The following is a 25,576-nucleotide window of genomic DNA, read 5'->3' as shown; positions in this document are numbered from 1 at the left end:
CCTTTCAGTCCAAATTTGATTAGAAGCTGATATTTAACACTTGGTATTTCTAATCTCTTATGCTGCAAAGTAAAGCATTTCTTGCTAGTAAAAGTATATAGTTAAGGTCAGTCATTATAAAATACAACTACTACTTGAACTTAGGTATCCTTCTTTCAAAATGCTATCTGGAGAGCTAGGTTGCAATCTGTAATGCATCCTGTGTCATGATGATTTTGGACACACAGTAAAATCCTTTTCTCTGTCTTGGTGCATCATTAAAAAATTACACAAGGATAATTACAATAAAGGTATGAAAGGCCCCAGGCTTCACTCCACTTTCTCCCTCTCTCAGAGGGAGTTCCAAGGAAAGCGAACCCATGAAGAGGGCCAGAGGGCAAAGACCTAGGCCCTCTCACCACCAGCTAGGAGAGGGAGTTTGAAAGCCTGCCAACCCAGCCCTGAAGGAGCCTTCCTGTGACTTCAACCTCAAGAGGCCCTGAGTCACACCCACGCCGCTAAGATGCTCCCACAGTGCACAGAAACTGTGGACTATCATCAAACGCTCACTGCAAAGCTTCTAAGCTTTGTACTGATTGGCTACATAGCAGTACATAATGAATGTGCTCCTGTATGCTCAGTCACAGTCCTGACTAACTCTTTGCAACCCCATGGACTGTAGCCCGCCAGGTTACACTGTTCACGGTATTTTCCAAGAAAGAATACTGGAGTGGGTTGCCATTTCCTCCTCCAAGGGGTCTTCTTGAATCAGGGATCCAACCTGCATTGGAAGACAGATTTTTTTTTTTTTTTTTACCACTGAACTACCTTGAATCAGGGAAGCCTGATTCAAGCCTGATTCTGGTTGGCTACAGAAATGGATATAAAATATATATACGCCATGAAAAAGATGAAATTATGAAGGCACTTAAAATTCCAAATGAGAATTCTCACAGTAAGATGAATATGAGCATTCACCTAATCTTAATGACTTCAAAACTAGGCTACTTAGGGAATTCTCCAGTGGTCCAGTGGTTAGGACTCCATGGTTCCACTCTAGGAGCCCAGGATCAATCCCTGATTTGGGAATTAAGATCCATAAGCACTGTGGCAGTGAAAAGAAAAATACAGGGGGCAAGAAGGAAAGATTTCCTACAATGACATGATAAAATTAAGACACCTGGGCATAAGTGGGTGGAGACAGGTACACTGGCAGTGAGAGATCGGCAACTTAGCCATTGATTGGAGGGAGTCTAGGGTGCTCTGTGAAGGGTCAATGGAGGTGTTGACTACCCCCAGAACTGGTCATTTAATTAAGCAGACAGGATTGTCTTTGTAGGCAATGGAAATTGACAAGTAAAATGCACAATTCTGTTCATGCTGATTGTGCATTTTCATTCCAATGGTATCAAAAACATCATTTCCATTTAGAGTACACTAAAATCTGGGAGACAAGAGATCAACTATAATCCAGGGAGTGTAGGTCAAAAGCAATCTGAGGAATCCCATATGAATCACAAAGCTCCAAACTGGTCCAAGAATTAACATACCTGGGAGAGGAGAAAAGCTTTTTTTAAATTTTAATTGGAGGCTACTTACAATATTGTTGTGGTTTTTGCCATACATTGACATGAATCAGTCAGGGGTGTACATGTGTCCCCCATCCTGAACCTCCTCCCACATCCCTCCTCATCCCATCCCTCAGGGTCATGCCAGTGCACCAGCCCTGAGCACCCTGTCTCATGCATCGAACCTGGACTGGTGATCTATTTCACATATGATAATATACATGTCTCAATGCTATTCTCTCAAATCATCCCACCCTCACCTTAAATCATGTTAACAAGCAGGGTCCCCCTGCAAGGTCTTTTGATACCATTGAACAGCTTAAATGCTGAGGTTCTTGGGTATATTTGTTAACATTATTACATCTTTTATTACTCCATTATTCATATATATGTGTACATTTTAGCCTTTGAAATTTGCTTGATGTCACATTACATCCTGACAATGTGAGACTTTACTCCAACCCCTAACTCTGGAAAATAGCCAATATAAAAGAACTCCTTTTCTTCTTTTCTGTGGAAGAAGACTGCTTACTTGCTAAGAACTACGCTTCCTCTTTAATTTCAGTAAGACTCAGGATAGCCCAGTTGTTTACTTCAGAAACAGCAAGAAAGAAATCGTCCAACTCCCCATCGATTGCCTTATGAACGATTACTGTTCCTCTTTTAGATCTGTGGATGAAAAGTTAACATGATTTCATCAAAATTTACTTAAGCTTTTCTCCTCTCCCAAGTATGTTAATTCTTGGACCACTTTGGAGCTTTGTAATTCATATGTGACTTTGCCTAACTTGTTATACCTAACTTGTTTATATCCCTGGGTATAAAAGCTAAGTTTTCAATTTGAATTTTGAGGTTTTACAACTTCGGTTGCCACCATTCTATTTGAAGAATATTTCTTTTTTTTGACCACCCACCAGGCAGCATAGCTTGTGGGATCTTAGTTCCCCTTCCCAGACCAGGCACTGAACCTGTACTGCCTGCACTGGACGTGTGGAGTCTTAACCACTAGACTGCCAGGGAAGTCCTGCTAGTTCACAGTATTGTGCAATAATTTCAGAAATTGGTATTGCTCTACATTTGTTCCTGCCTAAAGGGAAATGTTTTTTTAATCTATCATAATTGTGACCTTTTTTTTTTTTTCAGTAAATACAACTTCATCTTGGATAATCTTTCTTGAAGAATTATGTGGTAATCAGTGAACCTGCATCTTATTTAAATATTCATTCTTTGGTAATATTGACCTATGAGATAAAGGTACAAGCATACTTTGGAAATATCTCAAATGCAGTTCCAGAGAATGATAATAAAGTGAATCACAGAATAAAGTAGGTGACTCAAATTTTTTATATTCACACTACATATAAAAGTTCTTCTTTGGACTATAAAGTATGCAATAGAAATATCTAAAACAATTTTTCAAATTTATCAACCAATTCATTTCCTGCACTGGGTCCTAGTCACTGATGATGTAGCAAGAAATAAAATACGCTGCCAAAAAAATAATAAAATAAAATACGCTGCCTTCAGGAGGTTATATTCTATAAGGGAATGTCAGCAATCATTAAGTAAGATATGACTCTAGTAATGAACTAATACAATGACGGAAAGAGAAGCTGACTTAATTTGAACAATGTGTTGAGGAAGTGCTCATATGATAAGAGAACATCTGAACAAAATCCTTGTTTAATTTAAAGATTCTGTGATTCAAAACCACATGGAGATCATGAGAAAAAGGATGATGTTGGAAGTTCATAAAAGCAAGAACACAAATTGTGACCTGGAGTACCTAAAAGAGCACAGAGCTTTGGATCCATTTACAATTCTTGAATGGAAACAGAAGAAGAGAATAAATCTATTTATTTAAGGCACTCAGTTTGTAGTAATTGGTACAGAGAAATGGAAAATTTAGTATGGGGTACGTAGAAAAGCAAAACAGTTTTCCAGAAACATTCTCATCTCATCAAGTGTCTATGGTCCTTGCACTACAGTTGATGTGACGTTGCAGTTCTACAAAGTACTCTAATAAAGCCGAAGATGTGGACACCTGTAAAAGGCTTGACACTTCACCACAATGTTCAATGTTCAAGATCATAGAACACCTGCAAGGACGTTTTAGGCTTAAAGACACACTGAAGAATTCACCACTCATTACACTTGAAAGGTTTCTCTCCAACATGAATTATCTGGCATATTATAAGGTATGAGTTTTGACTAAACATACAGAGATGGTCATTAAACTTGTAAGGTTTCTTCCCATTACAGATAATCTGGTTGTGAGTGAGTCTATATGCAAAAAAACTTTACAACACTCATGATATTTATACAGTTTCTTCCCGTTATGAATTCTCCAATGAATTGTAAGGAGTGAATTTTCAGATTTGAATTTTTTTTGAAGTTTGAATTTTGAAGACCTTCCCACATATAGCACAATTACATGGTGTTTCTTTTTTCCTTTTTTTTTTTGACATGGTGTTTCTTAAGTTGAATTTTCTGATGTGTGGTAGGGTTGAGATCTGAGTAAAGGCTTCTCAACACCTAACAAATTTGCAACTTTTCTATTCATTATGTGGCCTTCCCTGGTGACTCATTAGGTAAAGTAAGATCCCCTAGAAAGGGAAATGTCTACCCATTCCAGTATTCTTGCCTGGAGATCCCATGGACAAAGGAGCCTGACAGGCTACACGACTGTAGCGACTATCACTTTCACTTATTCATTATGCAATCTGTGATGAATTCAAAAACATTGTTTGTAACCAAAGCCTTTGCCATACTGATCACATTTGTAAGGTTTCTCTCCAGTATGAATGGACTGATGACGGATGAAGGTTGATCTACTGTTGAACATCTTACCACACTCATTACATTTGTAAGGTTTCTCTCCAGTATGAATTCTCTGATGAACTATGAGGTTTGAATTTCTATTAAAGACTTTGCCACACTCACTACATTTGTAAGGGTTCTCTCCAGTATGAATTCTCTGATGAGCTGCAAGGTTTCCTTTCAGACTAAACAGCCAGCCACACTGATTACAGTTGTAAGGTCTGTCACCCTTATGAATCATTTGATGACGCACCAGGTTGGATTTTTGATTAAAGAACTTTCCACACTCATTACATTTGTAAGGTTTGTCTCCAGTATGGACATGTTGATGCCGTATAAGGGTTACCTTCTGACAAAAGAACTTGCCACACTCACTACACCTGTAAGGTTTCTGTCCAGTATGGACATGTTGATGCCGTATAAGGGCAGTCCTGTGACGATAGAATTTGCCACACGTCTTACATTTGTATGGTGTCAGTGCAGTCTGAATTTGTTGATGCCTTGTAACAGTTTCCTTATCACAAAAGACCTTGCCACATTCATTAAATTTGTGAGGTTTCACTCCAGTATGAGTACTCAGATGAGTTTTAAGATGTGCTTTTTGACCGAAGACTTTGCCACATTCATTACATTTGTAAGGTTTCTCTCCAGCATGAATTCTCTGATGAACTGCAAGGTCTTTATTCTGATTAAAGACTCTGCCACATACATCACATTTAAATGGTTTTCTTCCAGTATGTTTTATCATATGTCTCCAGAGGCCTGAGGAATACCGAAAGGTTTTTCCACAGACATTGCATTTGTAAGGTGTCTCTCCAGTATGAATTCTCTTATGACATGTAAGATATGAATTATGATTAAAACTCTTGCCACACACATTACATTTATAAGGCTTCTCTCCAGTATGAGTTCTCCGATGAATTTCAAGGTGTGAATTTCGACTAAAGATCTTTCCACAGAAGTCACATTTATGCAATTTCTTTCCTGTATGGATTATCTGATGTCTACTGAAGTCTGAGCCCTTAAAAAAGATTTTTCCACTCTCATTACATTTGTAAGGTCTTTCCCTGTGTGCTACCTGGTCTTTTGTCAATATTGAAGGATGTATAAAATCACTCCCATATACATTAGAAATGTTGGATTGGCCAGAAGGAGAAATTTCCTGAGATGGTGAAAATGACGTACTACTCTTCATGTTGTCATCAGCTTGATGAAATTCATCAATTGTTTGTCTACTCTGAAACGTGCACAGTGCATCCCAAGAGCTTAATGCAAGTATATCTGCAATCAGCTTCTTTTCTGTATCCTCTCCACTGGGTTGAACTCTTCCGTAAGTGACACCTTCATTATGGAAAGTAGGGATATTTCTATAATTTCTTTCATCATCTCTCCACTGACACCCAAGGTCACACATACTTTCCTGTAATTCTTGAGGGTAAAAATGCTTGATTTCATGGCTTTCATGGTTTCCCAACATCACTGTTTGGTATCTTTCTCCTATATCAATGTTTGCTTTTAGTTGTGATTTCATGTGTATATGATAGATAGCTACAAGATATAAAGAATCACAGATATATTACTACAGTGTATGAATAAATATTTTTTCAACCACAATGTTAAAAATTTTTAGGAAAACTAAAGAATAAGATTCTTCACTATAGAAACAGTGGTTACCCATAATTCAAATCAAGCCTAGGGTAGTCTATTTTCAAACACACAAGGACATAACATTCAAATTGGAAAAACTTATATTAGCTCTCAAAAATAAAGGTACTCTTCCACCATAACCACAAAACCCAAAGAAATTAAAGAGTAAAAATACAAACACTAGGAGTTTAGAAAGGAAATCATAGGAGATGCAAGAAGTGAGTTGCGTAACACTCTTATTCAGGAATCCCTCTTCAAAATGGTTTGAGTCATCACAGCTGCACATAGTAAGTTGTATCCTGAGAAAGTTGTCCAAGGGATGAAACGAAATCATTTTTACAGTGTGAGTAATACGAAAGGTGGAGTGATGGGTGAAGGAAAATTTGGAAACCAGGGAGATCAGGAGAACAATTAAAATATGTGAGTAAAGGTTAGTGTTTCTATCTGCATTAAGGGAACATGAAAAGAAAGAGTAAGAAAGATAAAGGGTCTGAGTAGATTTCAGGGAATAATAAACAGAGGATATCATGGCTTATGACTGTATATACGTGTGGAAAACTTTAAGTACAGGCAACTAAAAATACTGAGGTCAAAAGGAAAAAAGAATTGGTTTAACTATTCCATTTTCAACTATGGAAATTATATTATGGGTATGTAGCCAAAATGAAAGAGATTTAAAAAGAGAAGAGAATGGGATATTTCAGATATAAAGCACATATACATCTATTAACAATTTGCTAAGTAGGTTATCAAATTCAATATTCCTATTGCTAAGTAGGTTATCAAATTCAATATTCCTATTTGCTAAGTAGGTTATCAAATTCAATATTCCATAAGCCCCATTTCCAGGCATATTTTCACAAAGAACAGATATAATGTTGTATGAGATGTCAAAGAATGATCTTTGTTGAAACCTGAAGGAAACACTAGAATAAGACCATCAAAAGGAAATAGATGTGTTTGTTCTATACACAAACATACAGATAGAATAAAAATATCCTGGGTGTTTTTAACAACACAGATGGACCATGAAGGTATATGCTCAGTAAAAATAATTCACAGGAAAAAAAGTACACAATTATTCCAAATCTGTATAAAATAAAGTTAATTTAGAAAAAACACACAAAAAAATAAGAGGCAAACTAAGAGCAATATAAAATAGTTGTTAACAAACTCAGGGGTTAGTAGAATGGGGGATATTACTAAAAGAAATAAATGTACAGTTCTTAAAGAGTTCTACAAATCTAATGTACAGCATGGTAATGATAGCTATCACTACTATATTACATGCTTAAAAGTTAATATAAGACACTAGACCTTAAACATCTCACCACTACTCAGAAAAAAGTAGAATTATGTCACAGATGAAAACATTAAGTAACCTACCAAGGTAATTACAATGGAACTATCAAAACATTACACTATAGATCTTAAACTAACACAATGATAAACATTAATTAAATTTCAATAAACCAGAGAAAAAGAAAAAATAAGCACATAGACAAGACAGTCCTGGTTTATCAACTAAACAGAAATAAATTGAAGGAAAAAATGATAATAAAAATTCAACCCAAATAAAAACTGTTAGGCATACACAATATACCTAAGCTAGCAGAAGTTAGAAGAAAAAACTGGATTAGAGTTCAATGAAATAGCGAATAATAACTACATAAAACTGTAACACCACAAGTTGGTTCTTTGAAAAGAATAACAAAACTGACAAACCCTTATGTAGAATAACTTACAAAAGGAAGACTCAAATTACTGAAATTAGAAATGAGAGAAAAAAAATTAAAAAATAAAAATTAAAATAAAAAAAAAAGAAATGAGAAAGACAACATTACAACTGACTCAACCGAAATCAAGAAAATTAGAAGGAAACACTAAGAAAATTCTATGTGTAGGTAATGGATAAAGTAGAACAAATGAATGAATTCCTAGAGAATAACAACCTACCAAGATACTATTAGAACCATGAAGAAATTAAGATCTGTACAAACTAGTCATGGAAAGGAGATAGAATCGTTAATCAAAAACCATCGTGAGGCAAGTCACATACATTCACTGCACAATTGCAGACAACACTTCAAAACAGTTAAGGTCAATCTTCCTTAAACTTTTCCAGAAAATACAGAAGAAAAAGGAAACGTTACAATTCCTCTAATACCAAAGCCAGTCAAAGACACAAGAAAACCACAGACCAAAATTTCTAATAATCAAGCAAAAATCATCAATAAAAGTAAACTAAAATTAACACCACACTAAAAGGATTATATGCAACCATAAGGCGATATATTCTTGAAACGTAAGAATGGTTCAAAATATGCAAAGTTTCAGTGTAAAAAAGTATATTAATGGAATGAAACAAAAAGTAAAACTAAAAAGTAACTAAAGTAACTAAAAAAAAAAAAGTAACTAAAGTAACTCAACTAATGCAGTAAAAAGCATTTGACACAAGTCAACAGCTTTTCATAATAAAACACTTGATAAACAAGGAATTTAAAAAGCTGTCAACACCCTAAAGGACAAATCCTATACAAAGACAGAAAGACATGTACATTCTAAACTAAAAACATGTCAAAAATATATTAGAAAAGACAACTGACACAAAGACATCGTAAACTCAAGGATTTGAAGTCAATATTCTCAAGATGTCAGTGTTAACCAAAGCAATCAACAGATTCAACAGCAAATCAACAGATTTACTGTTTAGTAAAATCAATAGTATTTCTTGAAGAAATGACAAACACATCTTACAAATTCATTTGGAATCTCAAAAGATGCTGAAGAGCAAAGTATGCTTAAAAAGAACAAAGCCAGAGGTCTCGCAGGTCTTTATTTCAAAACTTACTCCAAACCTATACTAATAAAACGATGTGGTACAAAGATACAGACAGAGCAACTGGTGGAATAGTACAGAGACATAAAAAAAAAATCTTTCATATTGGTCAAATGTTCTAGAAGGGGGTCAAGACAACTCAAAGGAGGACGAGCAGTCTATTAAAAAAAAAAACATTAAGAAAACCAGTTCTCCAAATACACAACAATTTAATTAGCTGGATCATTAACTGACATAATATACAAAACCAATAAGAGACCTAACCAAGCCCAAAATGCATAAAACTCCTAGAAATAAATAAGCAGGAAAAGCTTTATGACATAGCAGTCACCAATGATTTATCACGCATAACATGAAAAGCACCAGTGACAAACCTAAAACAGAAATTTGAACTACCTCAAAATTATAAACTACTGTGCATTAGATCACACTTAGTAGAGTGAAAAATAATGTATGCTATGGCAGAAAATATTTGCAAATGATTTATGTCATAATAAAATATCAAGCACATGTAAACAACTCTAAAAAACTAATCAATGGAATTTCCTGGTGATCGAGTGGTTAAGATTCTACACTTCCAGTGTAGTGGGCATGGGTTCGATCCCTGGTCGGGGAACTAAGATCCCACATGCCACATGGTGAGGCCGAAATATAAATAAGATAAAAATTTTTAAAGTAAATAAAAAGAACTAATCACCAATTCTACCTGGACAGGGCTGGCTTGTCTCCAATCAACCAACCCACACACTGAAAACAGAAAACAACCTCCATAAGTAACATGAAATACATATACTTGATGATTAAAGAAATAAAATCGAGACTATTTATTATGCATAGAAATGTACAAAATGAGAGCAGCAGTGCCAAAAACAAATGATGGTTCATCACTGAAGGTATCACTCCACCTCATAAGCTGTCTCAGTATTTGTTTGGAGAAGAGGAGGGTCCACATCATGGTTTGTGGGATCTCAGTTCGCTGACTAGGGATGGAACCTGCACCTAACCACTGGAACGAGAGGGAATTCTCAAGCTCTCTCATTAAGAAGCTTCAAACCTAAGTGTGGACGTAGAATGGTGCACCCAGGCATCAAAAATATGGCATCAACAACAGTTTAGTCAATACCCTCGCATGAGGATGTGGACTTGGACGATGTTATCTCTAGAAAAAATTCTCAAACCATTTCTTGAGGATCAAAACAGGTGGTCACTAGGGGCTTCCCTGATGGCTCAGTAGTAAAGAATCCACTTGCCAAAGCAGGAGATACAGGTTCAAACTCTGATCCAAGGAGATCTCACGTGACAGGGAGAAAATAAGGCCCTGAGCTACAACTATGGAGCCTGTGCTCTCAAGTCCAGGAGCCAAAACCATGAAGCCCTGACAGTTTAGAGCTCATGCTCTGTAACAAGAGAAGATTGCACATCACAACTAGAGTAGCCCCCAATTGCTGCATCCAGAGAAAAGACCACACAGCAACGAAGATCCAAAGAAATAAAAAATAAATTAATTAAATTATTTTTTAAAAGAAAAAAATGAGGGAGAGAAAGAAATGTCAACTACTGTGGGTTTTTCCAGAATCTCAACTCTCTGTTCACATGAGACTGAGGACAATACAGGTGGCTCTGGAAAAAATCTTTCACAAAATCATCCACTGCCTGCTACATTTTTGATTCAGAGGGAACAATGTAACATGCAGGTATCATCCAACACTCTTCTAATAAGTACTGAGTCAAAGGCACGGAAGTAGAATACAGAGAATGAAAATATTTTAAAAGTTTCCAGATGCGGGTTAGACATCGAGCACTGGAAAAACTCCTAACGTGAAGTGGCCAGGTCATCTGAAGGAAGGGCATGTTTAAACTCCTGAGCCTACATCATGAAGGTTTCCATGCCTGAGTCAACATGGCTTTGAGCTCCATTAAGCAAGATAGGGAGTTCCAAAAGGCAAAGAGCAGTAAATGCAAAAATACTCTCCCAACTTTTGGAGGGAAATTATCCTTACCCACAGAGAGCAGGTTCCTGAGGGTCTCCACCATCACGTCCCTGTACAAGGTCCTCTGAGCAGGGTCCAGGCATTCCCACTCCTCTGGAGAGAATTCAATGGCCACATCCTTGAAGGTCAATCTTGCCTTAAGTTTAAAAAAAGAAAGCACTTAACCAAGGGAACAGAAGCAGAGTTCTTACTTGCATATAAAATGAGTAGAGGTGAGAAGATCAAGTTGAAGTAGGTATTGTGACAGAGCAATGTAAAGGTATTTGACGCTACCTCTGTGTCTAATTTAATTTCTCACACTTTATCATAAAGATTACAATATCCTCCAAATAGATACAGGTTTCTCATTTTCTTACAAAATACATGAAATAGATACAAACAAAAATTCAAAGCTGGGCTGTCTAAATTAAAGTCTTAGTATGTTCTATCACTGAGGGATGATCAAAGCTGGATGCGGAGGAGCGTGAGTGATCTTGTGATGACAAAGTCTACAGTGTGTTTAAGGAAAACCCAAGATTTTTAATCACAATGATGACAGGAGCATGAAAGATGAACACCGTTTGAACTTCCTGTCTGAAATACATTACTCTAAATGTTTTACATGTATTAACTTGTTGTTAGCATCACAGTTCATTAAAGACCTATTCTGATCTTGCAGATGAGATCTGGGTCAAAGAAACGCTGAGAAACTCCAATCAGGTCTAGAAGTTAAGGAATCAGAGCAAGCAGCTGAGCTCCTAAGGCTGGACTTTAGAACTGAAGTTTAAAATGAAAGAGTTAAGCAACACACGGAACATTAAAAGTACATTGCCAGACTGTTTCATGGAGAAAACATGAAAAAAGTTCAAGGTGCACAACACAGATTGGCCTAAAAGATCTTTATACATGTGTGCGCGCACACATGCACAAGAAATGTTAGGAATTTTATTATTACTTAAACCTTTAATATGATAGGGTAGAAAAAGTTGGAAGCCAGAGAACATGTTAAAAATATAATTGCTAAAGTGCTGCACTCAATATGTCAGCAAATTTGGAAAACTCAGCAGTGGCCACAGGACTGGAAAAGGTCAGTTTTCATTCCAATCCCAAAGAATGCTCAAACTACCGCACAGTTGCACTCATCTCACACGCTAGTAAAGGAATGCTTAAAATTCTCCGAGCCAGGCTTCAGCAATACGTGAATTGTGAACTTCCAGATGATCAAGCTGGTTTTAGAAAAGGCAGAGAAACCAGAGATCAAATTGCCAACATCCCCTGGATCATCAAAAAAGCAAAAGAGTGCCAGAAAAACATCTATTTCTGCTTTATTGATTATGCCAAAGCCTTTGACTACGTGGATCACAATAAACTATGGAAAATTCTGAAAGAGATGGGCATACCAGACCACCTGACCTGCCTTTTAAGAAACCTGTATGCAGGTCAGGAAGCAACAGTTAGAACTGGACATGGAACAACAGACTGGTTCCAAATAGGAAAAGGAGTACATCAAGGCTGTATATTGTCACCCTGCTTATTTAACTTATATGAGGAGTACATCATGAGAAACACTGGGCTGGAGGAAGCACAAGCTGGAATCAAGATTGCTGGGAGAAATATCAATAACCTCAGATATGCAGATGACACCACTCTTATGGCAGAAGTGAAGAACTGAAGAGCCTTTTGATGAAAGTGAGAGAGGAGAGTGGAAAAGTTGGCTTAAAGCTCAACATTCAGAAAACTAAGATCATGGCATCCGGTACCATCACCTCATGGCAGATACATGGGGCAACAGTGGAAACAGTGGCTGACTTTATTTTGGGGGGCTCCAAAATCACTGCAGATGGTGACTGCAGCCATGAAATTAAAAGACGCTTACTCCTTCGAAGGAAAGTTATGACCAACCTAGACAGCATATTAAAAAGCAGAGACATTACTTTGCCAACAAAGGTCCATCTAGTCAAGGCTATGGATTTTCCAGTGGTCATGTATGGATGTGAGAGTTGAACTGTGAAGAAAGCTGAGCGCCAAAGAATTGATGCTTTTGAACTGTGGTGTTGGAGAAGACTCTTTGAGAGTCCCTTGGACTGCAAGGAGATCCAACCACTCTATCCTAAAGGAGATCAGTCCTGGGTGTTCAATGGAAAGACTGATGCTGAAGCTGAAACTCCAATACTTTGGCCACCTGATGCGGAGAGCTGACTCACCGGAATAGACCCTGATGCTGGGAGGGATTGGGGGCAGGAGAAGAGGATGACAGAGGAGATGGTTGGATGGCATCACCGACTCAATGGACATGAGTGTTAGCAAGCTTGGGGAGTTGGTAATGGACAGGGAGGCCTGGCGTGCTGCAGTCCATGGGGTCGCAAAGAGTTTGCGTGACTGAGTGACTGAACTGAACTGAATGCATGCACACACATCAACACTAAATCAATAAAAATGAGAGGAGTGTATTTTTCAGATGTTTTCCTCATCACTTTAATTCATGTGCATTCAGGATCTTCCAGACAATGAAAATGACTGTAGGATCAACTGTACTCAACTGCATTTGTCAACCTGATTTTATGATAGGCTACTGAAAAACAGTGTGGACATTTTAAAAAGTATACTATTTTAATTCCAACCTCAACAAAATAACTGTATTAAACATATAATTTTGTCCATTTAAACTTACACAGGAAGGCATTGTTGTTGTCTTTCAGCCACTAAGTCCTCTCCCACTCTTTGTGACTACATGAACTGCAGCAAGTCAGGCTTCTCTGTCCATCACAATCACCTTGAGTTTGCTCATTCATGTCCATTGAGTCAATGTTGCCACCAACCATCTTGTCCTCTGTCCCCCTTTCTCCTCCTGCCTTCAGTTTTTGCCAGCTCAGGGTCTTTTTCAATGAGTCAGTCTTCGATTCAGGTGGCCAAAGTATTAGAGTTTCAGCTTCAGCATCAGTCCTTCCAATGAATATTCGGGGTTGATTTCCTTTAGGATTGACTGGTTTGATTGCCTTGCTGTCCAAGGGACTCTAGTCTAGAGTCTTCTCCAGCACCACAGTTCAAAATCATCAACTTTTCGGATGCTCAGCCTTCATCATGGGCCAACTCTCACATCCATACGTGACTACCAGAAAAAACACAGCTTTGACTATATGGACCTTTGCTGGCAAAGTGTTGTCTCTGATTTTTAAAACACTGTCTAGGTTTGACATAGCTATTCTTTTCCAAGAAGCAAGCATCTTTTAATTTTGTGGCTGCAGTCATTGTCTGCATTGATTTTGGAGCCCAAGAAAATGAAATCTGACATTTCCCCTATCTATTGGTCATGAAGGGATAGGATCGGATGCCATGATCTTCATTTTTGACTGTTAACTTTTAAGCCAGCTTTTTCACTCTTCTCTTTCACCTTCAACAAGAGGCTCTTTGGTTCCTCTTCACTTTCTGCCATTAAAGTGGTATCATCTGCATATCTGAGGTTGTTGATGTTTCTCCTGGCAATCTTGATTCCAGTTTGTGATTCATCTATCCTGGCATTTTGCATGATGTATGCTGCATATAAGTTAAATAAGCAGGGTGACAATATACAGTATTGACATACTCCTTTCCCAATTTGAATCAGTCCATTGCTCCATGTCTCATTCTAAGGTGTTGCTTCTTGTCCTGCATACAGGTTTCTCAGGAGGCAGGTAAGGTGGTCTGGTACTTCCATCTCTTTAGGAATATTCCAGTTTGTTGTGATCCACACAGTCAAAGGCTGTGTGGTATAATCAATGAAGCAGTTTTTTTTTTTTTTGAATTTCCATGCTTTTTCTATGACCCTTCGTACATTGGCAATTTGATCTCTAGGTCCACTGCCTTTTCTCAATCCAGCTTATATGAAATGTTCCCTTGGTAACTCCAATTTTCTTAAGGAGATCACTAGTCTTTCTATTCTATTGTTTTCCTTATTTCTTTGCATTTGTCACTGAAGAAGGCTTTCTTTCCTCTCCTTGCTATTCTCTGGAATTCTGCATTCAAGTGAGTATATCTTTCCCTTTCTCCCTTTCTCTTTCTCGCTTCTCTTCTTTTCTGAGCTCTTTGTAAGGCCTCCTCAGGCAACCATTTTGCCTTCTTGCATTTCTTTTTCTTGGTGACGGTTTTGGTCATCAACTCCTGTACAATATTATGTACTTCCACTCACAGTTCTTCAGGTAATCTGTCTACCAGATCTAATCACTTGAATCTATTCATCACCTCCACTGTATAATCATAAGGGATTTGACTTAGGTCATAATTGAATGGCCTATAGGTTTTCCCTACTTTCTTCAATTTAAGTCTGAATTTTGCAATAAGGAGCTCATGATCTGAACCACAGTCAGCTTCAGGTCTTTTTACTGCTGACTGTATAGAGCTTCTCCATCTTTGGCCACAAAGAATATAATCAATCTGATTTCAGTATTGGCCATCTGGTGATGTTCATGTGTAGAATCATCTCTTGTGTTGTTGGAAGAGAGTGTTTGATATGACCATTGTGTTCTCTTGACAAAACTCTGTTAGCCTCTGCCCTGCTTCATTTTGTTCTCCAAGGCCAAACTTGCCCAATAGTCCAGGTATCTCTTGACTGACTACTTTTGCATTCCAGTCCCCTATGATGACAAGGACATCTTTTTTTGGTGTTAGTTCTAGAATATCTTGTAGATCTTCATAGAACAATTCGACTTCAGCTTCTCCAGCATTACAGGTTGGGGCATACACTTGGATTACTGTGAGGGTGAATGGTTTGCCTCAGAAACAAACTGAGATCATTCTGTTATTTTTGAGATTGCAACCAAGTACTGCATTTCAGGGCTATTGTTGACTATGAGGGTTACTCCATTTCTTCTAAGGGATTCTTGCCCACAATAGTAGATAAAATGGTCATCTGAAATTCACCCATTCTGGTCCATTTTAGTTCACAGATTCCTAGAATGTTGATGTTCACTCTTCTCATCTCCTGTTTGACCACTTCCAATTTATCTTGATTCACTGGACCTAATATTCCAGGTTCCTACGCAATATTGTTCTTTACAGCATTGAACTTTACTCACCACCAGATACAACCACAACTGGGCATTGTTTCAGCTTCAGCTCAGCCTCTGCATTCTTTGTTTTGCTATTTCTCTACTTTACCCCAGTAGAATATGGGCACCTACCGACCTGGAGGGTTCATCTTTCAGTGTCATATCTTATTGCCTTTTCATACTGTTCATGAAGGTCTCAAGGCAAGAATAGTGAAGTGGTTTGCCTTTCCTTTCTCCAGTGGATGTTTTGTCAGGCCCTAACTAGCAAGGACATGCCTTTCAGTCACTCAATGTAGCTGGATGACATGCCTGGTGCCCTGGCAGTCTCACTGCTGGTCCCTGTTGAGCATTTAAACATTCACTGGCTGTCAGGATTCTCTCAATGTGTGACCAGGGGTTCAGGCAAAGGCCCTGCTGGAGTGGCTGGGAAGGGGGTCCAGGAAGGGCTGGAGTTGACATTAGATGATGCCTAGGAGTGCAGGGCACCCTGGCCTCACTGCTGCCATTGGCCACCCTGGAGCCCTCCAATGCCCAGGAGTGGCTGGCCTCCCTGGGGTCCATTCACAGACTGGGAGTCACTGTCCAGTGTAGAGACGATCTGCTGCCCTCCACTGCCTGCCAGTTGAGCTGATCAGCTGCACTTGAGTCCACCTTACCCAGGCTTTTCTGCTGCCACTGGTGGACCTAGGGCCAATCTGCTGCCACTGCAGGTGCCATACTGGGAAATGGGGGCGCTGGTTGCTACCCTGCTCCAGCCTCTGTCTCTGGGGTGATCTTTGTGAAGCCCATGGCCGTGGCCATGTTATCCCACAGTCGTCTTAACCAAAAGACATTAATAAAGGCCAAAGAGTTTGTTTTTGGCAGTAATTAACTTTGATTCAAATTTGGAAAAGTTATTACTATTACACATTATTTGTAGATTAATAACAAAATTAGCACCATAGTAAAATAAAATCTTGTTGGATGATTTAAAATCATGACAAAAAGAAAACAAAAACAACATGGAAAAAATATATTGTTATCAACCAAGAATATTTCACCAAACATAATGATCAGAAGGAAACACTTGATGAATTCTCGCTGAAGTGACAGTGGAGTGGAAGGGGCTGGCCAGGGGGCCTGCCTGCCTCTCAACAATGTGCCTGAGCAGGGACCACTGGAGAAAGTGACAGGAGGAAAACAGAGTGGGAGCAAGACACACAGAGAGCATGTCAGAGCTGGAACTGTGAACATTCACAAGTCTAAGGTGAAAAGTGAAAGGATGGAATAAGATATTCAGTCCTTAAAGAGAGCAGGGATTACTGTACAATATCAGACAAAAGACAAAATAATCCAAGGAAAAACCTAACGAAAAAAACAAAATATATTATGAACTGGGAAAAGGTAAATTTACCAAGAAAATACAACAATTACAAATATGTATATATCTAACATCAGAGTTCCCCTGAAATTGAAGATCTTAACAGAAGTAAAAATGGAAATAGATAATAGCACAACATTAGTATCAGACTTCACTACCTCAGTTTTACCAGCGCATGGAAACCAAAAGATCAACAAGGAAACTGAGTACTTGTACAACACTATAGAATGACTGTACCTAACAAACATGTACAGAACATTCCACTCAACAACAGCAGAAATCCCATCCTTCTCCAGCACATCTTGAAACCTTCTCCATTTCACAGACCACATGCTAGACCATAAGACAAAGCTCAACAAATATATGAAGGCTGAGAACATAAAAAGTATCTTCTAAAAAAAAGAAGAGTATCTCCTTTAACCACAGTGAAATGATACTAGAAATAAACAGCAGAAGGAAAACAGGAAAAGCTTCCAGAAGTGGAAAGTAAGCAGTTTATTGTTTAAGAAGGAACGAGTCAAAGAAGAAATCACAGGGAAAATTGTAAAGTATGTGAATGAAAATAAAAACACAGCCTATCAAATTTATTAACAGGTAGTCAAAGATGCAGTAGTGGGGAAGTCCACACTACTAAATCCTTACAACCACAAAAAAGAAAGATGCACACTCTGTGTTACTCTTCAAGAAACTACTGAACCACCTAGCCAGAGGAATTGGAAAAGAAAAAAAAAAAAAAAACCAAGTTATCTCAACTGAAAAGAAAGCAAAATTACCTTTAATTTTGTAGGTGACAAGATTTTATTTATAGAACCCAAAAGAGATTACAGAAGAAAACTGACTACTCCAAAAACATTAAGGACATTCCCAGTGGTCCAGTGGTAAAGAATCCACCTGCCAATCCCTGGTCCAGCAAGATCCGATATGCAGTGGGACAACTAACTAGTGAAACCTGCCCACTTAGAGCCTGTGCTCTGCAATAGGAGAAGCGACTGTAATGAAAAGCCCATGTACCACAACTAGCAAGTAGCCTCCAACTGTCACAACTAGACAAGCCCACTCTCAACAACAAAGAACTAGCACAGCCAAAAATAAATAAATAAACAAAAATTTACAAAAACCTTAGAAGAGTTGCAGCATAAAATATCTGCAAACCAAAATCAGTTGCACTTCGATACACAATGAACAATGTCAACAGAAAATCAGAGAACAACCCCATAGAATCCTTAGGGAAAAGATCAGCCAACTAGGTGTAAGACCTCTACACTGAAGAGTACAAAACTTTATAAGAAGTCCCTGGAGATGTATATGAAAGAAACACAATCTGTAATCATCCAGTGGGAATTTTATGTTTTTAAATGACCAAATTTGGGTGGAAGGGAAGCTCAAGACGTAGTGGATATATACATATCCATGGCTGATTCATGTTGTTGTACGGCAGAAACCAATACATCATTGTAAAGGAATTATCCTCCAATTAAAAATAAAATTTAAAGAATAGAAAAAAAAGAAATCCCTTCACTTGCAACCCAGCAGATAAGACCTAGTATACCCCCCAAATTTTTCAATGGAAATTAAGAGGCCAATCAAACTGATTAAAAACAGATAACACTTCCTTTGCTTAGAAGTAGCAAACTATAAAAATCAAGTCAATAAAGTCTCATTGCAGAATTTTCTTTACAAAAATGACCAAATTAGGGACTTCCCAAATTAGGGTCCAGTGGTTAGGACTCCATGCTTCCCCTGCAGCGGGTGCGGTCTACAGATATAAAGAATCCCTATCAAAATTTCAAAGGCAATTTTTGCACTTATAGAAAAATAATCATTCATAAATTTATAGGGCATCTCAAGAGTCAACAAACAGTCAAAAAACTCTTGAAAAAGAAGATGAATACACAGGTATCAGGCAGGATACTTCAGATTCTGTGAAGATTAGCATGTTCAAAGAAGGGCATTTCAAGGACAGACTGAAAACAACTAAGAACATGACTTTACCTGAGAAAGAGCCATTTCTGACTTCTCTTCCTTTTGTTTCCTTCTCTTCCTCTTAGCACAAAAAGGGAGAAAACAAAACATTAGACTAACTGGTAAAATTAGGATTTGTCTGTTAATATAAAAGACCATTGACAACTTGACCAAGTACCAAGCAAAACTGTCTAAAATTATTTATTACATACCAAAGAGCTTTTCCAATACAAAAGAAAAAGAGAAGCAAGCAGGCAGGCCTCCAAGTTATCTGAAACACATTTTAAAAAGAAATAACTTGTGAATTTTTATCACCTAATAATTGTGGGTCAACATTTTACAAATTTCACAGTATATTAATATTTAGAAAAGAATTACTTGATTATATAAGACCACCAAAGCTTGTTACAGAAGTTAATGTTCAACTTCTAGGGAAGTTGAAACTGAACAAACTAAATTGTTTTTCCATGCTACAAAACAAATGATATATAAAGATACAAAAAAAAGTAAGCCCATCACAAAAAAGGACTCTCAATGTTCCTTTTAAGACACCACGCAGTGACATATTTAATCACTTCTTGCCCCCTTTGTTCTCTCCCTGTTCCTCTGTCCCACGTCAAGAAAAGGGAAGGGGACGACTCACAACTGAGTGGATCAAATCACTGTCCCCTGGAGAAACAGGGTTTGCAAATGGAAGTTATCTTCTGATACGAAGAATTACAGAATGCACAAGACACGAGTTCTGCTATTCTCATCCTCACCTGTACAATTAGAGACATTTTATTACATTCTAAAATAAGAAATCATACATCACAATTTATCGACAACCAAACAACTCACCATCCATCTGCATCCAGTTCCCGCTACCCACTTGCTCGACTAGGTGTTTCCATTTCAGTCGGTTTATCTGTCTCTTTTCTTCCCCTCTGCTCTCCTGCTGTTCCTGTTTCCTCCCTCACATCTGTCCTGCCAGTTCACTCTGTAAACTGTTCCCCTCGACATGCTTGGTCTCTGCACCCTTTCTGACGGTCCTCCATCTGTGTTTCTGCCTCTTTCTTCCCCTTCCCTGCTCTCTCTCTGCCCTCCAATTACACTCCTTCTCCCCCTCCTCCACTCCCCTTCTCCCCCCTTCTCTGACACTCCAGGTGGTGATGCGTCCTTCCTGCTTTCTCTTCCTCTTGTGGTACACTTGATCCTCCTTCTCTCCCAGCACCACGCTGCTCTGCAACCCAAGTGTCCAGCTCTTTCATCCTCTCACCCCACTCTGTATGAAGTGTCTCTCCTTTGGTGCCCCTGCCCCACCGCTGATCCAAGGCCCCTCTATGTTACTGTCAGCTACAAACTAGCACTTGCCATCTACCTACATGCCAGTAGTCATGTACAGAAGTGTGAGTTGGATCATAAAGAAAGCTGAGGGCCAAAGAACTGATGCTTTTGAACTGTGGTCCTGGAGAAGACTCTTGAGAGAGTCCCTTGAACTGCAAGGAGATCAAAACAGTCAATCCAAAGGGAAACCAATCCTGAATATTCATTGGTAGGACTGATGCTGAAGCTCCATTACTTTGGCCAGCTAATGCGAAAGCCAACTCACTGGAAAATACTGTAATGCTGGGAAAGATTGAAGGCAAGAGGATAAGGGGGTGGCAGAGGATGAGACAATTAGACAGTGTCACTGACTCAATGGACCTGAGTTTCACAAGATGATGGCCAACAGGGAACCTGATGTGCTGCAGTCCATGGAGTCAAAAAGAGTCGGACACGACTTAGGGACTGAAGAACAACAATCTACCTATCTACTTTTACAAGGATTAAATCATGTGCTTTTGCAGGTGTTGATCTTCAATACCCTCTGAAAGGACTTTAGGGTGGAGAACAGAAATGAGACACTCTGCTCAGGAAAAACTCAAAGGTCAGGTCTTCAGATAGATAATTTTAGGAGCCAATTTTATAAGCCCAATTCTTATATCTCTCTATATCTAGAAAAGCACTAAAATACTTCATGGTGATGACTGTTCCTTGTGATTAGCAAAGCTTCACAAAAGTAGAAACCTTCTGAAAAAATATGTGCTTGATTACATGTATTCCCCCTTCACCAAAATCACATATATACTGACCTTTCCCCCTGCCTCTTTGTAGCAGTTTCTCAGAGCTATGTGAAGTTCTGCCTCCTGGACTGCAGTCCTCATTTTGCCCCAAATAAAACTTTACTTGCAAAAATCTAACATTGTGCTTTTTTTTTTTAAGTTGGCAGATCCAATCAGTGGAGGATCAGCTTTTTAAATTTTTGCTTATTTTATTCACCTGGTATTTTCAATGCTTAACCGCTTTCATTTTACTCTTTGAACAAGTCCCTCAGCCACCTTTTCCATTCCTAGCTATTCTCCATCACTCTTTTCTTGTTCCCAGTTTTTCTAGTTCCCTCAGTTGCTCATTTTTCTGCTTTTCCTGGTCCTCTACATATTTACAGGGATGGCAATTGAATAGGATGCCTGCTTGCGGGAAAAGACTGTCCGTCGGGTGGAATTTGTAACAGAAGAACACTATGTGTCACATGGCTATCCCAGGTCACCTCCGCCTGGGTGGGGAAAAGCTCCCAATGAAGGGGATGCCTGAGTGGCCGAGGGACCAGCCTGAGAAGGGAGGACAGTGGGGCTGGGAGGGAGGGAGTTCCCAGGAGAGGGGTGGGGTCTCCAGAAGGCTAGAGATAGAGACAGAGTAAAGGGATAAAGCAGGTTAATCCTGGGATTTCCCTGGTGGTCCAGTGGCTAGCAGGGCTTCCCTGGTAGCTCAGACGGTAAAGCGTCTGCCAACAATGCGGGAGACCCGGGTTCGATCCCTGGGTCGGGAAGATCCCCTGGAGAACGAAATGGCAACCCACTCCAGCATTCTTGTCTGGAAAATCCCATGGACTGAGGAGCCTGGTAGGCTACAGTCCATGGGGTTGCAAAGAGTTGTACACGACTGAATGACTTCACTTTCACTTCCCAGTGGCTAGCACTCTGCACTCCCAAAGTAGGGAACTTGGATTTGATTCCTGGTCAGGGAGCTAGATACCACATGCCACAACTAAGACCCAGCACAGCCAAATGAATAAACTTAGAAAAGTTTATCCTACTAAGGGCATTGTCAGTAGAAAAAATAAGGGAGATGCCTGCAAGTCAATGATTACACAAGACACCCGTTTGCTTAACCACAAAACCTAGCAGGGTTACATAGCAATAAACCCACACAATAGAGCACAAGATGAGCCACAAAACAATAAAACAATGGTGGCATGAAACCCATATTGCGCCCAGTGAGCTTATTACGTTAGGACACTCTCTTCGCCCACATAAAAAGCAGTAATTTGTGGATCTAACTTGATCTTGCAGGAACAAGAAAACTCCATTGCCTAACCTGGAGGGGGGCTGAAAACGGAAGCAAAAGGTCTACTCAAGAAAGCCAAGAAAGGTCTTCTCCTTCCCACTTTTCCTTTCTCAAACTGTAGCCCAGTAAGTCCTCAGGCCACGGCACCCTCTCGCCCACTTGTTAGCCTCACAGGGGGTCCTATTCTAGTATCTACCAATTGGCCTGTCGCAAAAGATGAGATATAAAGGACTCTGGCACAGAGCTCTTCGGCACCTCTTCTCGGGAAAAGACACAAACGGTTTCACCAAGTCCAGGTAGAGGTTGAGGAGCGGGCCTCTCCCCGGATGGGGTGGCCAGTGCTGCAATCCAGGGGCGAGAGGGCTAAGCTAGGAGGTGAGAGGTGCGAAAGGACCTCGCAAAAGAGGACTTTACATGAGGGTTGAGGCAGTAAAGAGTTTTAAGCAGGATAACGTAGCGAAGGGAGGCATTTACGTGCACCGAAGGCAGAAAGGCAAGGTTAGAGACAAACCTCGAAACGAATTCAAACCCAAAATACCCGACCAGTAAGGGGACTACAAGTTTTACTTGGGGCGGAGGGCCGGGTGCTGAAATTTCAGATCCCTACTTACTCCGAAGACACCGAAGTTGGACTAAAGACCGGGGGCCTCGAGGCGCAAATCCACACAAAAAACGAAACGTTTACCCTCCAAAGTCCTTCATTCACTCTGGGCTCCGCACTTCCGTTTCCGTAAGAAACTGCGCAAGCGCAGAGTTAGAAGCCGGGCTTCCGGAGGCGGGAGCTTGGCAGTGCTCTACCGGCGAGGGGCGTGGCGAAAATGGCGGTAGTTTTACACAGCCTGCAAAGGGTAGGTGAAGAGATGATTCCTCCTCATATCCTCAAAGTGCTCTGCTAACTTACTGTCTTGAACCTTTTGGAGTAAGAGCGTACTGTTGTGTGGATTACTTGGGTGGGAAGCTAATATGAATCTCCCTAACAAGTTGAAAATGGCTTCAATAAAACCTACTGCCAATAGGTTTGCTCTCAAGGCTCAAGCAATTCAGTGGTTGGAAAAGTGGGTCTCCAGTGGGGCAGTTAGAAATCATTTAAGTAGTTTAAGGAAACAAGAGCCGGACATGCCTCTGCTTTACACACTAGAATGAGTAATGAAAATTTTCTCTAGTATAAAGTTGGCCATTTTTCACTGATACGTTACAGAATAGCTTTTCTTTTCTATTATTTCAGCCAGGACTACAAATTCAACACTCTCCTGGTTCCAGAGCCTCAGGACAGAACCTGGCATCTGAGACTGGAGCACTGAGTCATGTGATAATTTCTGTCACTAGCCATTGCTTTTAAAAATGCAGATCATTAAAAATAAGTTCTTATAAATTGCATTCTTCTTCCTAGTGTTTTGCCTTTTAAAAGCACATTACACTTCCTACCTCCCACCCCTGCTTTTATTGATATACACCCGACTTCAACCAGTCTATCCTAAAGGAGATCAGTCCTGTGTGTTCATTGGAAGGCCTGATGCTGAAGCTGAAACTGCAGTACTTTGGCCACCTCATATGAAGAGTTGACTCAATGGAAAAGACCCTGATGCTGGGAGGGATTGGGGGCAGGAAGACAAGGGGACGACAGAGGATGAGATGGCTGGATGGCATCACCGACTCGATGGGCATGACTTTGAGTAAACTCCAGGAGTTGGTGATGGACAGGTAGGCCTGGCATGCTGCGATTCATGGGGTCACAAAGAGTCAGACACAACTGAGCGACTGGACTGAACTGAACATGACTGTGAGTTTAAGTTGTACAGCATGGTATTCTTACATAGACAAATAATTACCACAGTTAAGTTTATTAAGCATGTATCTTTTAATATTATACTCTCAGGATAAAGAACAAACTATTGACATGCTCCAGCCCTAACATATTTTCCCTTTTTCATGTTCTTTAGGTGGAAATACTAAATTCAAAAATTCACATTTATTAAAACTATGATGGCCACTTAATTAGTAGCTAATATTTGGAAAAAACATGAGACTAATGTTTTGCTGAAAATCAAAAATCTAAAAATGAAGAGGGTTTTGGTCTCAACCTTCACCTTTCTTAGTCATTCACCAGCCATGCTACTACAAAGTAAAGACTAAGTGTTCATAGAGTCAGAACGATCAGAGGAGCCATCAAATCACATACCTCACCCTCTGGACTTTCACTTCCTGTATCTATCTTTATTCACCTCTTGTTTCTAAAATCCTGTCATTCAGCATAAAATTTCAGTCTATCCAAGACCATTCTTGCAGTATAGACAAGACAGGGTTACAAGAAGCAAATAAGAGCTTTGAAAGCTTCCATTTAAACTTGGAACATGCCTCTCCGCTCATACCAGATTGGCCCAGGAACTCAAAAAGACAAGCTTGCATGAAACAGGCAAAGAAGTGCAATTCTCTCAAGTGAAAGGGAGGGTTGCCTTACTCCAGTAGCTAAGCTTGATATGAAAGGGCAGACATGTATGATCTCACAGAAGGTTGATAAATAGCTGTACATAATATTTAGACTGCAGAGATCAAACCAGTTCATTCTAAAAGAGATCAGTCCTGAGTATTCATTGGAAGGACTAATGCTGAAGCTGAAACTTCAACACTTGGACCACCTGATGGGAAGAACTGACTCATTTGAAAAGACCCTGATGCAGGGGAAAATTGAAGGCAGGAGGAGAAGGGATCGACAGAGGATGAGATGGTTGGATGGCATCACCGACTCAGTGGCCATGAGTTTGGGTAGACTCCTGGAGTTGGTGATGGACAGGGAGGTCTGGCATGCTGCAGTCTATAGGGTCGCAAAGAGTTGGACACAACTGAGCGACTGAACAGAACTGAATATTACTATATATGATAACTGCAGCTCCTGTTAGGACTTTTCCCTCCGTTGTTTACACTAATAAAATTACTGATATTAGATAAAATAGGGGATATTACTACAGAACACGCAGACATGAAAAGGATAGAAAGGAATTCTTACAAAAACTTTACATGATTTAAGATGAAATGCACTAATT

The 25,576-nt window shown here is 39.4% G+C and overlaps 1 protein-coding gene across 2 annotated transcripts; it reads right to left on the bottom strand.

Moving 5' to 3' along the window:
- Window positions 1-4,164: 4,164 nt before the first annotated feature.
- LOC136161653 (zinc finger protein 836-like) lies at window positions 4,165-23,246 on the bottom strand. 2 transcript variants are annotated; one of them, XM_065926678.1, is made up of 6 exons: window positions 23,147-23,230; window positions 19,813-19,930; window positions 19,382-19,440; window positions 19,200-19,250; window positions 10,854-10,980; window positions 4,165-5,915 (listed from the first exon to the last, which is right to left on the bottom strand). In XM_065926678.1, exons 4-6 carry the CDS (start codon window positions 19,212-19,214, stop codon window positions 4,282-4,284), a joined length of 1,776 nt encoding a protein of 591 aa, XP_065782750.1. In that variant the 5' UTR covers window positions 19,215-19,250; window positions 19,382-19,440; window positions 19,813-19,930; window positions 23,147-23,230; the 3' UTR covers window positions 4,165-4,281. The 2 variants fall into 2 exon arrangements, with proteins under 2 accessions (XP_065782750.1, XP_065782751.1); XM_065926679.1 differs by lacking the exon at window positions 19,813-19,930 and having other exon boundaries at window positions 23,147-23,246.
- Between the last annotated feature and the right edge of the window lie 2,330 nt (window positions 23,247-25,576).

Source organism: Muntiacus reevesi, chromosome 2, assembly GCF_963930625.1.
Source record: "Muntiacus reevesi chromosome 2, mMunRee1.1, whole genome shotgun sequence".
NCBI lineage: Eukaryota > Metazoa > Chordata > Mammalia > Artiodactyla > Cervidae > Muntiacus > Muntiacus reevesi.
The sequence above is the reverse complement of the archived record's forward strand: the minus strand, read 5'-3'. Positions and strand labels throughout refer to the sequence as shown.

Bases quoted from the DNA above. Each gene is read 5' to 3' on its own strand.
- LOC136161653 (XM_065926679.1), bottom strand. The intron at 5,916-10,853 runs GTAAGGATAATT...TATATCTTGTAG, and splicing joins CAGGAACCTGCTCTCTGTGG to CTATCTATCATATACACATG.